The 13963-nt window shown below is 44.4% G+C and overlaps 1 protein-coding gene across 2 annotated transcripts in view; it reads right to left on the reverse strand.

The window, feature by feature from the left end:
* The window catches only part of LTN1 (listerin E3 ubiquitin protein ligase 1), a 160428-nt gene that overhangs the window by 45907 nt on the left and 100558 nt on the right, over positions 1-13963 (reverse strand). For both annotated transcript variants that reach the window (XR_012241792.1, XM_073617090.1), the window contains exons 22-23: positions 8011-8290; positions 3363-3597 (exon numbers count right to left, since the gene is read on the reverse strand). Coding sequence is in view for 1 of the 2 variants with exons in the window: in XM_073617090.1 (XP_073473191.1) it covers positions 3363-3597; positions 8011-8290 (515 nt within the window). In the remaining variant the exon portion in view is untranslated. The remainder of the gene's footprint in view (positions 1-3362; positions 3598-8010; positions 8291-13963) is intronic.

The following is a 13963-nucleotide window of genomic DNA, read 5'->3' on the forward strand; positions in this document are numbered from 1 at the left end:
TCTCTCTTGGTCTGGGGCTCCATGCAGGATCTCACCTCGTGGAGTTTCAATGATCATGAGAACGGTGAGTAATCAGCCCAGAACTACACAGAAGAATTTTATCAACAATCTCAAGGCAGCTGGGACCATAGTCACCAAGAAACCAATTGGTAACACACTACGCTGTGAAGGACTGAAATCCTGCAGTGCCCGCAAGGTCCCCCTGCTCAAGAAAGCACATGTACAGGCCCGTATGAAGTTTGCTAATGAACATCGAAATGATTCAGAGGAGAACTGGGTGAGAGTGCTGTGGTCAGATGAGACCAAAATTGAGATCTTTGGCATAAACTCTACTCGCCGTGTTTGGAGGAGGAGGAATGCTGCCTATGACCCCAACACCACCATCCCCACTGTCAAACATGGAGGTGGAAACATTATACTTTGGGGGTGTTTTTCTGCTAAGGGACCAGGACAACTTCACCGCATCAAAGGGACGATGGACAGGGCCATGTACTGTTAAATCGTGGGTGAAAAGCTTCCATCAGCCAGGGCATTGAAAATGGGTTGTGGATGGGTATTCCAGCATGAAAATGACCCAAAACACACGGCCAAGGCAACAAAGGAGTGGCTCAAGAAGAAGCACATTAAGGGTCCTGGAGTGGCCTAACCAGTCTCCAGACCTTAATCCCATAGAAAATATGTGGAGGGAGCTGAAGGTTCGAGTTACCAAATGTCAGCCTCGAAACCTTAATGACTTGGAGAGGATCTGCAAAGAGGAGTGGGACAAAATCCCTCCCGAGATGTCTGCAAACCTGGTCACCAACTTCAAGAAACGTCTGACCTCTGATTACCAACAAGGGTTTTGCCACCAAGTACTAACTCATGTTTTGTGAAGGGGGCAAATACTTATTTCACTCATTAAAATGCAAATCAAATTATAACTTTTTTGAAATGCATTTTTCTGGATATTTTGCTTGTTATTCTGTCTCGCACTGTTAAAATAAACCTACCAATAAAATTAGAGACTGATTATTTCTTTGTCAGTGGGCAAATGTACAAATCAACTGGGGATCAAATACTTTTTTCCCCTCACTGTAGCTTTGCCAGCTAGACAGATCCAAGAACTTAAGGGATCTTCAGGCCAAACAATTGCATGAAGTTGTTAGTATCCAACTAAAGCAGAACCAGCTTTTAGAGCCCCTTCCCTGCAGTCTTTTAATTATTCCAATGACATCATCAATGGTTCTTCTGGGGACTGGGGGGGGGGGGAGGGAATGCTCCCAGGATTGAGCAGTGCTCATGTAGTTGTAAATCAGTCTTGGAGTACCGTGAGCCTCACAGGAAAGGGGCATAGAAGTGTCATTCTGCCTAAAGAAGAGCACTGCCGATGCTGACAGAGGAGTCAGTTGGGTACAGGAGCATAGAGAGGGTAAGTGGAGATGGGCAAGACTTTTTTTTTTTTTAAATGGGAAAGTGGAGGGGGATTCTGATAATGTAAATAATAATAAAAAAAAAAAAAAAACAAAAAAAAAAAAAAAAACAACTCTCATGGAGTTCTACTTTAAGGCAAAATTGTTACCCAATTTTTTAAAGTTTAGCCCATATTCCTTTAGATCTGCACTGAAGTAAAAGCCTAAGTTTAGCTAAAACGAATTAACTAAAAATCAGCACAAGGGACATAACTCACAATTAGTATGACATGTCCCTTGTTCTTATTCTTCCGCTTGCAAGACACATGAAGATTTCTAAAGGCACTAAACTAAAACTAAAAGCAGAAGAATCAGGACAAAAGACTCAACATACTAAGTTGTCCCTTGTGCTGATTTTTCTGTTTTTAGCTTTAGCCAAACAGGCTTTAAAGCGGAACTATAGACAAAAAACGTTTTTTAATTTTGGATAGAGCAGGGAAGGGTTACAACCCATGTCAGATTTTTTTTTTTTGCCATCTGTGTCCCTTTGCGAACATTTCCCTTCACTTCCTGACCCATAGCCAAATGGAAAGTGACTGGAGATCCCGCAAATTAAGGGAATTACTTGGGGAACTAGTGTCCCTATTGGAAGATTTCCACTCTATTACTTTTCTGGGGGCAACTCAAAATTTCGGATTTTCTTTTACTTTCAATCATAATGGTAAACAGGCAGAAATAAAAATTGACAGGTGTTCTAATCCCTCTCTACTCTATTCAAAACTAAAAAAAAAAAAGGTTTGCCTTTAGTTATACTAACGCAATTTACATTAAAGTAATTCTAAAGGTTCTTTTTTTTTTCTTTGAAATAACAAGCATATCATACCTGCTCTGTGCAATGGATTGGAACAGAGCAGCCCTGATCCTCCACTTCTCGGGGCCTCCGCTGGTGCTCTTGGCTCCTCCCTCTTCACCAGTGCCCCCAATAGCAAGCCGCTTGCTATGGGGGCACTGGCGGGTGCTCGCTCTCGAGCCCCACATTATGCGTCCATAATAAACACAGAGCTGTGGCTCAGCCCCGCACCCCGCTCTATCCTCATTGGCTCACTGGCTGTGACTGACAGCCCCCTCCTTGCCTAAACACTTACCTGCCTCCTCTCACAATCCCGCACTGTCCCAGCTATAGCCCCACTCCCCCCTCATCCTGGTCTCTCAGGTGGCTCCTGCTGCAGTCGGTCAAATCCTGTTAGGAGGAATCGGGGGGCCGTGACTGACCCGAGCTGTAAGTATCTATGGAAGCACACAGCCCGGCAAGAAAGGAGGAGTGGAGAGTGTAGGTGGGGTACCCCAGAAGAGAAGGTAAGAGAAAGAGCAGGTAAGCATAACATCTTGAAAAAATTGCCTTAACAATCACTTTAAGCTTTTAATGGGCTATCCATTTTTATTGTATTTTTGGCTGGAGTTCCACTTTAGCTTGAGATCTTCTTAGAACTTTTCAAAATCTAGAAACTTTATATGCTTTATACCCCAGTTCCATGGTGAGTCAACTTCCATTTTCACAAGCCTGGGAGACCAGCAAAAACATGCTTACAACTCCCAGCGTACGGTTTAGCTTTTCGACGCCTTCTGAAGATTTACTGCACTGAGTATTATTACTGACGGCATTAGTTATAGCTTCATGCAGAAGTAAGATTGGCGTGCATGTATGTAACTTAAATGAATTATCCAATGCCTCCCTGGGGGGAAGAAAAATGTCAAATAGCTTTAGGCAATGCATCTTCTCTTACAAAATCTTCTTGTCACAAGACCGTCTGCACTGTAGTAAAAATCGCTGTATAAAATGTTTTAGATAAGGAGGGCTGTGATGTCACCGGCGAGGAATTAGAGAGGGCATGGTAACTAAACAAACACATAGCAGGGAAATTAGCACTCTAACCAAAAAAAAAAATAAAAAAAAGGAACATGTCGTGTTCTTACTTTTTCAGCATATGGTAAACTGTGATCTGTATGGCTCTCTCCCGGTGCAGCAGGAGTGGAGCCAGGGTATTTAGCAAGCTCTGCAAGCTGTCAGGGAGGTTGGTCTTCTGTCCAGCAACAAACTTGGCTGGGAGTTTGTGGTCCAGCAGCTGTTCTTTTGAAATGTAACGCAGAGCTTCGCCGAGCGACTGCAACACAGGGCTGTGATAAGACATCTCTGTAGCCTTGCTCTCCCCTGTACAGAATAAACAGAGAAGGGGGGAAATTATTTTGAGAAGGAACATTCCACAGATGTACTAGTATTGTTGTCCATAAATTTGTGCAAGGGCCAAAATGTGAACATAATCTATTGCGGGCGTACAAAGCCTTCTTTTTCAAGACTTTAGAGCTTTTGTGAAATTATTATTATTATACAGGATTTATATAGCGCCAACAGTTTGTGCAGTGCTTTACAACATTAGGGCAGACAGTACAGTTACAATACAAATCAATACAGGAGGAATCAGAGGATCCTGCTCATTAAGAGCTTACAATCTAGAAGGGAGGGTCAAGTGAAACAAAGGGTAATAGCTGTGGGGGGTGAGCTGATGGAGAAAATGGAAATACAGTTGTTAGGTGTGGGTAGGATATGCTTCTGTAATAGAAGGGTTTTCAGGGATCGTCTAAAAGCTAATAGAGTAGGAGATAATCGGACAGATTGGGGTAAGGCCTCCCAAAGGATTGGAGAGGCTCTGGAAAAGACCTGGCGAGGTGAAATATTTAGGTTTCTATAGAACTGCTGGGGAAAGTATAAATAAGAGAAGTGACTTTATGTGAAAAGGAGTAAATGCCAACATATAATGCAGGGAGTGATTTTCATGCATTTAAAAAAAAGTTTATAGAGAAAGATCAGATTGGTTTGGCCAGCCACAGACATGGGATGGTGTTTGAACGAACGGATCACTGAAAGATTTTTTATTTTTTTTAGGAAAGAGGACTCCAAAAGCATTCATGATCATCTTACCCAGTGGTCTCCAAACTGTGGCGCATAGCCCTTTGCCTGCTATTACTCGTCCCTTTGGACGTTATTTCCCCCCCCCCCACTGTTAGCAACAGTGGGGCATAGTTCCGGTCACTGAAACGGGGCACTATTCCTTAAACTGATACCAATGATGGGGCACCATTCCTCCCACTGACACCAATGATGAGGCACTATTACTCCCACCGACATGAATAAAGGAGGCACTATTCCTCCCTCCAATACCAAAGATGGGACACTAGTCCTCCCGCTGACATCACTGATGAGACAATATTCCTACCACTGACACCAAAGATGGGGGACTATTTCTCCCTCCAATACCAAAAATGGGTTACTATTCCTCTAACCGTCACCAATGATGGGACACTATTCCCCCCAATGACGAGATACTATCTCTTCCCTGAATAGCAAAGAGGGGACACTTTTCCTCCCACTGACATTAACATTGGGGCACTCACTATTCCTCCCTCTAATACCAAAGATTAGACACTCTTCCTCCCACTGACACCAATGATGAGACACTATTCCACCAACTGACACCAATGATGAGACACTATTCCACCAACTGACAATGATGAGACACTATTCCACCAACTGACACCAATGATGAGACACTATTCCACCAACTGACACCAATGATGAGACACTATTCCACCAACTGACACCAATGATGAGACACTATTCCACCAACTGACAATGATGAGACACTATTCCACCAACTGACACCAATGATGGGGCAGGATACCTGCCACTGACACCAACGATGGGGCAGTATTCCTCCCACTAGCACCAAAGATATGACGCACTCCACCCCCCCCCCCCCCCCCCACTGACACCAATGATGGGGCACTAATCCTCCCACTGACACCAGGGTATTTTCTACTCCCGCTGGCCACAGTCTGGCCCCCCTAAAGAACAGTAAACTGGCCCTTTGCTTAGAAAGTTTGGTGACCCCTGGTCTTACCCAAGCACGTATGCTTATGGAATACCCTTTCATTTTGGTGGTTGGATATGGACAGACACACAAGGCTTCTGTCTTATCTCAGGGTAAAAATAGGGCCCTCCCCAGGAAAATCGAATTTAGGCTACTGATTTTTTTTTCTGATTGGTCAACCAGTTTCTGGGAAGATCCATCCTTGTTATGTAGCGTAGATGGAGGAATAGTCTTTTTTTTTTTTTTTTTTTTATCTGCCTGCAGACGGAATGTATATCAGGGGTGCCCAAACTTTTGAGGAGCGAGGGCCACTGTAGTGACTTGGTAACCGGTCACGGGCCAAAATGAGTGTAGCAGGCGGATGGTAGATCTGTGCCCACTCTGCATATGTAGAGCAGATGCAGCCCGCTCTACCCCAAGGGCCCTCCAATCCGCCCAGGCAGAAGGGGACAGATCCCCTTCTGTTTTTTAAGCAGATCCAATTGAAGATAGGCGGGTGTAAACAGATGAGTCTGTTTACATCTGCTGCTCTATAGAGGTGAATGGAGGGTCCGATTGGCTCCGCTTGAAAAAAAGACAGGCAGACCCCATCGGACCGACTGTGTGAAAGGGGCTTAAGGCTGCTTTCACACTGATGCACTGCACTTTACCTGCACCTCAACTGACCTCGATCTTCACTCCTCAGGATTCCTGCAGCTGGTTGCTGCTGTCCCTCAGGTGGTTATGGCTGGTGGCTGCTGCTGGCTGTCCTCCAGGGCTGGTACTGCTGTTGGGTATTGCTGACAGGTGCTGGTACTGCCTGCTGGCTGGTACTGATGGCACTGGTATTGCTGGTGGGTACTGGTACTGCTGAGGGGTACTGGTACTGCTGGTGGGAAACGGTAGTTCTGGCGGCTGGTACTGCTGGTGGGTACTGGTACTGCAGGCGGGTACTGGTACTGCAGGCGGGTACTGGTACTGCAGGCGGGTACTGGTACTGCAGGCGGGTACTGGTACTGCAGGCGGGTACTGGTACTGGTACTGCTGGCTGGCACTGCTGGCTGCTGTCCCAGATCGCGGGTTCCCGTGCATTAGTTTGACAGAAGCATGCAGCTGCAGTAGAGAGCAGAGCTGATGCTTCCTGTCACAGGCGGAGTACATTTGGTATCACTCCGCCTGTGAAAGTGGCGGCAATATACAGGAAGCATCGGCTCTGCTTCCTCTAGCGGCAGCTCCGCTCTTTACGCTGATGCTCGGAGATGGCGGGTCGGGAACCTGCGATCAGGGTACCGACCCGCAATCTCAGAGCAAAACGTGGTGGGCTACATCGGAGGGCGCCGGAGGGCGCCGCGGGCCGCCAGCGGCTGGGCACCCCTGCTGTATATGGGCAGCTTTTAAAGGAAAGGTTCAGCTTTAGTAACACGTTATACCCATGTTGCAAAGCTTCAACCCCCTAAGCCCTGTGACAGCGGATGTGGGTTCCTCTCCCCTGCAGCTGCTGTAACATTTAAAAATGGTGATATGGGAATGAATAAGCCATAAATCTGGTCTTCCACCACGGCAGACGGGCTTGTCGTTTTCAATGGACTAAGAGGACACTGATCAGTGCACATGTAGTCCACTGACACTTCCTGCAGCTCAGTAACTAAATGCTTATACAGGGATCTGGGCAGAGAGCTCTTGGAAGTAGCTGCTGGAGCCTGACCTTGCACCCATGATCTGCAATGCTTTTGCAGGCTCCCATGTATAAAAAAATAAATGCACATTATTTTACCTCCAAAAACAATGTTTTGCCTACTTTAGGCCAAAGTAACAGGTTTGCTTTATTTCCACAGTTCTCTCAAGCATATTACTCTGCTGTGTGCCAAAGTAATACTCAGTACTACCAGGTATGGATAAGGCTGATCAAAAAGATGTTCCAACGAATGACTGGTGGGAAAACATTTTTCCACTTTCATATGCCTTTAAGGATTGGCCATGAACCTCTCCTAATGCTGAAAGTGGCACATGTGTAGTACTTTGGAAGCTTCACTCAGGAAAGGTTGCCTGTATCATAATGTGCAATGGTCACCAACCAGTGGATACATTATAGTGGTCCCCAGGGGTTCTGCCGCAAATCAACATTGTGGCAGGTGTATGCCGCCCAGTATTCTCAATGCATGCTGACAGTCAATACGGTCAGCATACATCAATACCCGATGCCTCCTCTGTAGTTACGGCTCCTGTGAACTCAGTGGTAGTGCAGAAAACGGGAGATGGAGGAGAGGACTTCCAATAGCAGCGCTGATCACAGACTGTGGGAGGGAGCACGGAGCTCGAGCACATGGCTGAATAAGGAGGTGAGATCCAATGAGGAGTCTATGTAAGGCAGCAGTAGGATAGCAAGTATAAGGCAGCAATGTAATCCGGGGGGGGGGGGCAGCGCACTGGAACATTGTGTGTATAAGGCAGCAGTGTGATCCAGGTGGAGGGGGGCAGCGCACCGGAACATAGTGTGTATAACAGGTATGAAAAATTTAGGTTAGCGGTCCACGGGTTTCAAAATTGCGAGTTTAGTGGTCGGCAACTACAGAAAGGTTGGCAACTACCGGACTAGCGCATTTGTTAATAAATGTGAACTTGTCCTTTAAGTTGTAATGGACTATTTGCAGATGCGTTTTTCAATGTAACTATGAGTAAAGGAAATCCCATTTAACCATGTCAGTGGTGGAACCTACCTGCTAATTTAACCAGCATCGGTAACAATAAACTGTGGATGCCTTCGGAGAAGAACTCGTTCCAGTCGGAGATCAGATTGGCGGGAAGCTTTTCAGGATTGCTCGCAGTAACAGCTTGAAACTCATTGCACTCAGAGATAAGATTGGCGGGAAGCTTTTCAGTATCGCCTGCAGAGACAGCTTGAAAATAGCCAGACAAATCCGATGCCAAGCTGCAACTTACGCAAGCGAATAGTCGAACAAGTGGAAGACGGTAGAGAGCAGAGCTGTCACACGCAGTCTGAGAATGTGGAAAGAGCAGAATATTTGATTAGACCAGAAAAAGAAATGGAGAAGCTTTATTACAGCAGAATACTTCCAGCTTATCTGTAATTGAAGTAACCTGCAACACATTACACTTTAATAAGTAAATCAAAATAATCCCTATAATGACTACCAGAGGAATACAGAACATAGGATCCTGATTTATCCGTCACTGATCAGCCCCGATCTCTGGGCATTTCCATGCACGCAGAGACTTTTATGGACAAAAAATTCAAAACCTTTGTAACAAAATGAGGCAATGTAAAGTGTGGATGAGAGTTTTGTGGGACAACACTGCCCTCTAGAGGAAATCGATGTTAACAGCAAATGATCAGGCTATAGAGGTCAAGATGTATTTCCAAGAACATCCAAAATCATGTGCAACCGTTAGTCATAACATAACATAAATCCCAACCAATATGACGATCGAGGAATATTTGTGTGTGATGCAATCAAATTTTTCAAACTGCTATTTTGGATTCTCAGAACGAAGCCCCGAGACACAAGCATTAAACAGATGCTCGATTCAGACACCCCATCGATCTAAAACAAATTCTGCCAATTCTAAATACCTGGCACGAAGTTATCATTAAGCTATAAAATGCATGAACTTGCTTATATGCTGGGAAAGGTTGTATAGTGCAACACCAGCAAACACACAACCCATTTTCACGCTATATGTAAAGTAGAAAACTTATTAAAGTGGATTTATAGGTGCAATTTTTTTTAGTTTTATATTTTGTGGCCTCTGCACAGGTCATGTTTTCAGGCATTACCATTATTTTGCACAGGTGATTTGATCAGTTTCACTGCCTCAGTAATTACCACAGCTGTTTCATCTGAAGGAAATCCTGAAAACATGACCTGTTGGGGCGCCTTGAGGACAGGAGTTGAGAAACACTGCTCTATAGTCGCCAAGACCGAAAAAAAAAAATGGGACATTCAAAATGGAACTCTTACGGTGACACCTGTCAAATAGAAGAATCCTGCCTACTTCTTCTGATTCTCTGGGACATAAAGTTAAAGAGGAACTCCAGGCAAACAGCTAAATATTAAAGATGAAATACATAAATGAGAGTTGTTTTGCTCACCAAAGGATTTGTATTTCTGTCTATCCAGGTCTGAGATTTACACAGCTCAGTCACACAGTACAGCTTGGGTGGTAGGGCAGGAAATCTTATTTTTCTCTACAACAGTTAAAGTGCTTTTAAACTCAAAGAAAGATTACTGCCAGGCCCTCTGTTCCATCAAGCCATACTACACTGTGTAAATGTTTGTATAAAATTATGCCTCTAAATACCTTAATTCAGTTTCTGGCCACTCGTGATCTCCGCCGCTCTCCTCCCCTGATCTAAGGACTACAGAGGAAGGGGCCAAGATCCCCCTCTGATGTCAGCCGGGGAGGTCACGTGACCGCTGTGCTGTCTGCTCAGACCCTCCCGCTGTAGCCCTTAGATGGGGAAGAGATCGGGAGAGGTGGCCGGTCATGTGAGCGCCGATCGGCGCTAGGAAATAGGCATTTTTTATAACAAAGCATATAGAGTGGACACATTGCATGGTGGAAGACAGGGGATTGCATGACAATTAAAAAGTGGGTTTACAACCACTTTAAGTAACACTAGGGCCCCTTGCACACGGGGGTGTCTAGCTGCTCTTTGTGCAATCCCACCATTTAAGTGTACCTGGGAAGCACAGGTGCAGTGCCAAGTCCTGCTGCCTGTCAAAGTCTATGGCAGGCTGATTGTTGTACCACGTGGTACTCACATTTTGGGCTTTATGCTCTCAAGGACAAGTGCTCGGAATGCAGAATACCCATGTTCTGGGTATTTGTCCCTGAACACATAGGGCCCCAAACAGGTACACCACTTGCGAGTCTTGCCCCTGTGATTGGACAGAGAATGGAAAAAGGAGCAGACTGAGGAGCTCATCTCTCTTAGGATATTTGGGATAAAAAGAAAAACCTACAGGTAATCGCAGGAGAAATGTAAGCTGCTCTGGAAAAAGATGGTATGGTTGTACTTGAACACAAATGAGCTACATAGTCAAGTTACGAAAAAGAAGCCTTTACTGCACCAATGCCACAAAAAAAAGCTGGCTACAATATGCCCAACATCTACAATAACACTAAGCAAAAGGCAAAGTTGACCCTCCAGTGGTTACAGCAAAAAAAGGTGAAGGTTCTGGAGAGGGCATCACAGTCTCCTGACCTTAATATCATCAAGCCACTCTGGGGAGATCTCAAACATGCAGTTCATGCAGGAAGACCAAAAGACTTTGCAGGACCTGGAGGCATTCTGCCAAGATGAATGGGCCACTACATCACCTGCAAGAATTTGGGGCCTCATAGACTACTATTACATAAGACAGCATGCGGTCATTGATGCTAAAGGTGTAAGGGGGGGCAATACACAGTATTACGACATATTTAGCAGTAGCAAGAACCAGTCCTGCTGGTAGTGGACTTTCTTGGAAACCACATGAGACAGATTTATATGAAAAAGTATCAGATGTTATTAGTAAATCAGTAAAAAATTATGCCGTAGCATCAGTGCAAAGTTAAAATCAAAAAGATGGGATACAGACATCCTCCTAAGCACCAATATACAGACACCTCTTTACATAGACATATTGCAAACTACCTACTACTATTTCATATATCCATTGGCAGTAATTGCACGCTCCACATTTCCAGGTACCTCAAACATCACATTCGGATCCTGATGTGCACACCCTTCACATTTTTGTAAACAATTTATTATATCTTTTCATGTGACCACAATGAAGAAATGACACTTTGCTACAATGTAAAGTAGTGAGTGTACAGCTTGTACAACAGTGCAAATTTGCTGTCCCTCAAAATAACTCAACACACAGCCATTAATGTCTAAACTGCTGGCAACAAAAAAAGTAAGTACACCCCTAAGTGAAATGTCCAAATTGGGCCCAATGAGCCATTTTCCCTCCTTGATGTCATGTGAGTTGTTAGCGTTACAAGGTCTCAGGTGTGAAAGGGGAGCAGGTGTGTTAAATTTGGCGTTAGCGCTCTCACTCTCTCATACTGGTCACTGAAACTTCAACATGGCACCTCATGGCAAAGAACTCTGAGGATCTGAAAAAAAGAATTGTTGCTCTACATAAAGATGGCCTAGGCTATAAGAAGATTGCCAAGACCCTGAAACTGAGATGCAGCACAGTGGCCAAGTCCATACAGCGGTTTCACAGGACAGGTTCCACTCAGAACAGGCCTCGCCATGGTCGACCAAAGAAGTTGAGTGCACATGCTCAGCGTCATATCCAGACATTGTCTTTGGGAAATAGACGTATGAGTGCTGCCAACGTTGCTGCAGAGATTGAAGGGGTGGGGGGTCAGCCTGTCAGTGCTCAGACCATACGCCACACACTACATCAAACTGGTCTGCATGGCTGAAGTCCCAGAAGAGAGCCTCTTCTAAAGATGATGCACAAGAAAGCCCGCAAACAGTTTGCTGAAGACAAGCCGACTAAGGACATTGGATTACTGGAACCATGTCCTGTGGTCTTATGAGACCAAGATAAACTTATTTGCTTCAGATGGTGTCAAGTGTGTGTGGTGGCAACCAGATGAGGATTACAAAGCCAAGTATGTCTTGCCTACAGTCAAGCATGGGGGTGAGAGTGTCATGGTCTGGGGCTGCATGAGTGCTGCCGGCACTGGGAGCTACAGTTCATGGAAGGAACCATGAATGCCAACATGTACTGTGACATACTGAAGCAGAGCACGATCCCCTCCCTTCGGAGACTGGGCCGCAGGGCAGTATTCCAACCAGATAACGACCCCAAACACACCTCCAAGGTGACCACTGCCTTGCTAAAGATGCTGAGGGTAAAAGGTGATGGACTCGTCAAGCATGTCTCCAGATCTAAACCCTATTGAGCATCTTTGGGGCACCCTCAAAACAGAAGGCGGAGGAGCGTAAGGTCTCTAACATCCACCAGCTCTGTGATGTTGTCGTAGAGGAGTGGAAGAGGACTCCAGTGGCAACCTATGAGGCTCTGGTGAACTTCATGCCCAAGAGGGTTAAGGCAGTGCTGGAAAATAAATAGTGGTCACACAAAATATTGACACTTTGGCCCAATTTGGACATTTTCACTTAGGGGTGTACTCACTTTTGTTGCCAGCGGTTTAGACATTAATGGCTGTGTGTTGAGTTATTTTGAGGGGACAGCAAATTTACACTGTTATACAAGCTGTACACTCACTACTTTACATTGTAGCAAAGTGTCATTTCTTCAGTGTTGTCACATGAAAAGATATAATAAAATGTTTACTATATTATATATATATATATATATATATATATATATATATATATATATATATATATATATATATATATATATATAGTAAACATTTTATTATATCTTTACATGTGACAACACTGACAACACTGAAGATATATATGAGATAATCCTAAAAAAACTAATTGACCAGCGGATGAGAATACACAGCACTACCTACAGTTTGCAATGTGTTTATGTAAAGAGGTGTCTGTATATTGGGACCTAAGAGGTATGTATCATATGCCTATCTCTTTGGTTTCAACTGTGTACTGATGCTATGGCGTTATTTTTTAATTATTAATAAAATGTGATACTTTTTTTTCACATAAATCTGTCTCATGTGGGTGCCAATAAAGTCCATTACCAGCAGGATTGGTTCTTGCTACTGCTTAATATGTTGTACAAATTTTGATGTGGCACAGGTAAAGGTCTCCCGCCCTCTCCCAATACACAGTATTAAGAACTAAGGGTATGCAGACTTTTGAAACAGGGGTCATTTCACTTGTTTACTTGTTGCCATGTTAAGTTATAGGATTGTGCCATTCTGTTATGGCCTACAGTTGAATATGAATCCCATAAGAAGTAAATGTATTTTGCCTGCTTACTCAGTTTTTCTTTGAAAAATGGTACTTACTGTATATTATCAATGCTCCAAGGGGATTCAAACTTTTGAAGCACAACTGTAAGTGAAGTCAAACTCCTGATCTAAAATTACCCGCTCCACACCAGTGATGCGGATGTACTGAAGACAGCATTACAACCAGCAGTGGTGGCTGTTTTTTTTTTTTGTGGGGGGGGCAAACAGCCCCCCCTTATGCTGTCGGTCAGTCAGATCATTGTCACACAACTTGGTGGGCTCAGGGCGCAGTGCTTTGCACCCCGAGGCCCACTCTTTTTTGAAGCCTAATCAAGTGCTTAAAAAACAAAACAAAAAAAAAACAACTCCCAGTGGAACCCATGCGTCCGGCACCCTGCATGTAGATTAGGGGGCCAGAGGCATGGATAGGGAGGGCGGCACCTGTGCGCCCCTAATAGACGGGTCGCCACTGACAACCAGGCAGTCAGCATATCCAAGCAGAGGTAAGCAAATTTCATTGCGACAGGCTCTTTTATACAGGCTCTCCTCACTTAACGACCAGGTTCCGTTCCAATGACCATTTCGTTAAACGAATTGGTTGTTAAATGAGGAGTCACAAGTAATCAACATTTTAAGCATTCCTCACTACTCTACTGTATTGTGATAAAAGTTCTAAAAAAAAAAAAAAAAGCCACAAAACTCCAGCTCAATAATGTTGTTTTATTTTTGCATAAGTACAGAACAAAAAACAAA

The sequence above is a fragment of the Aquarana catesbeiana genome, linkage group LG02, assembly GCF_042186555.1.
Source record: "Aquarana catesbeiana isolate 2022-GZ linkage group LG02, ASM4218655v1, whole genome shotgun sequence".
NCBI classification, from domain to species: Eukaryota; Metazoa; Chordata; class Amphibia; order Anura; family Ranidae; genus Aquarana; species Aquarana catesbeiana.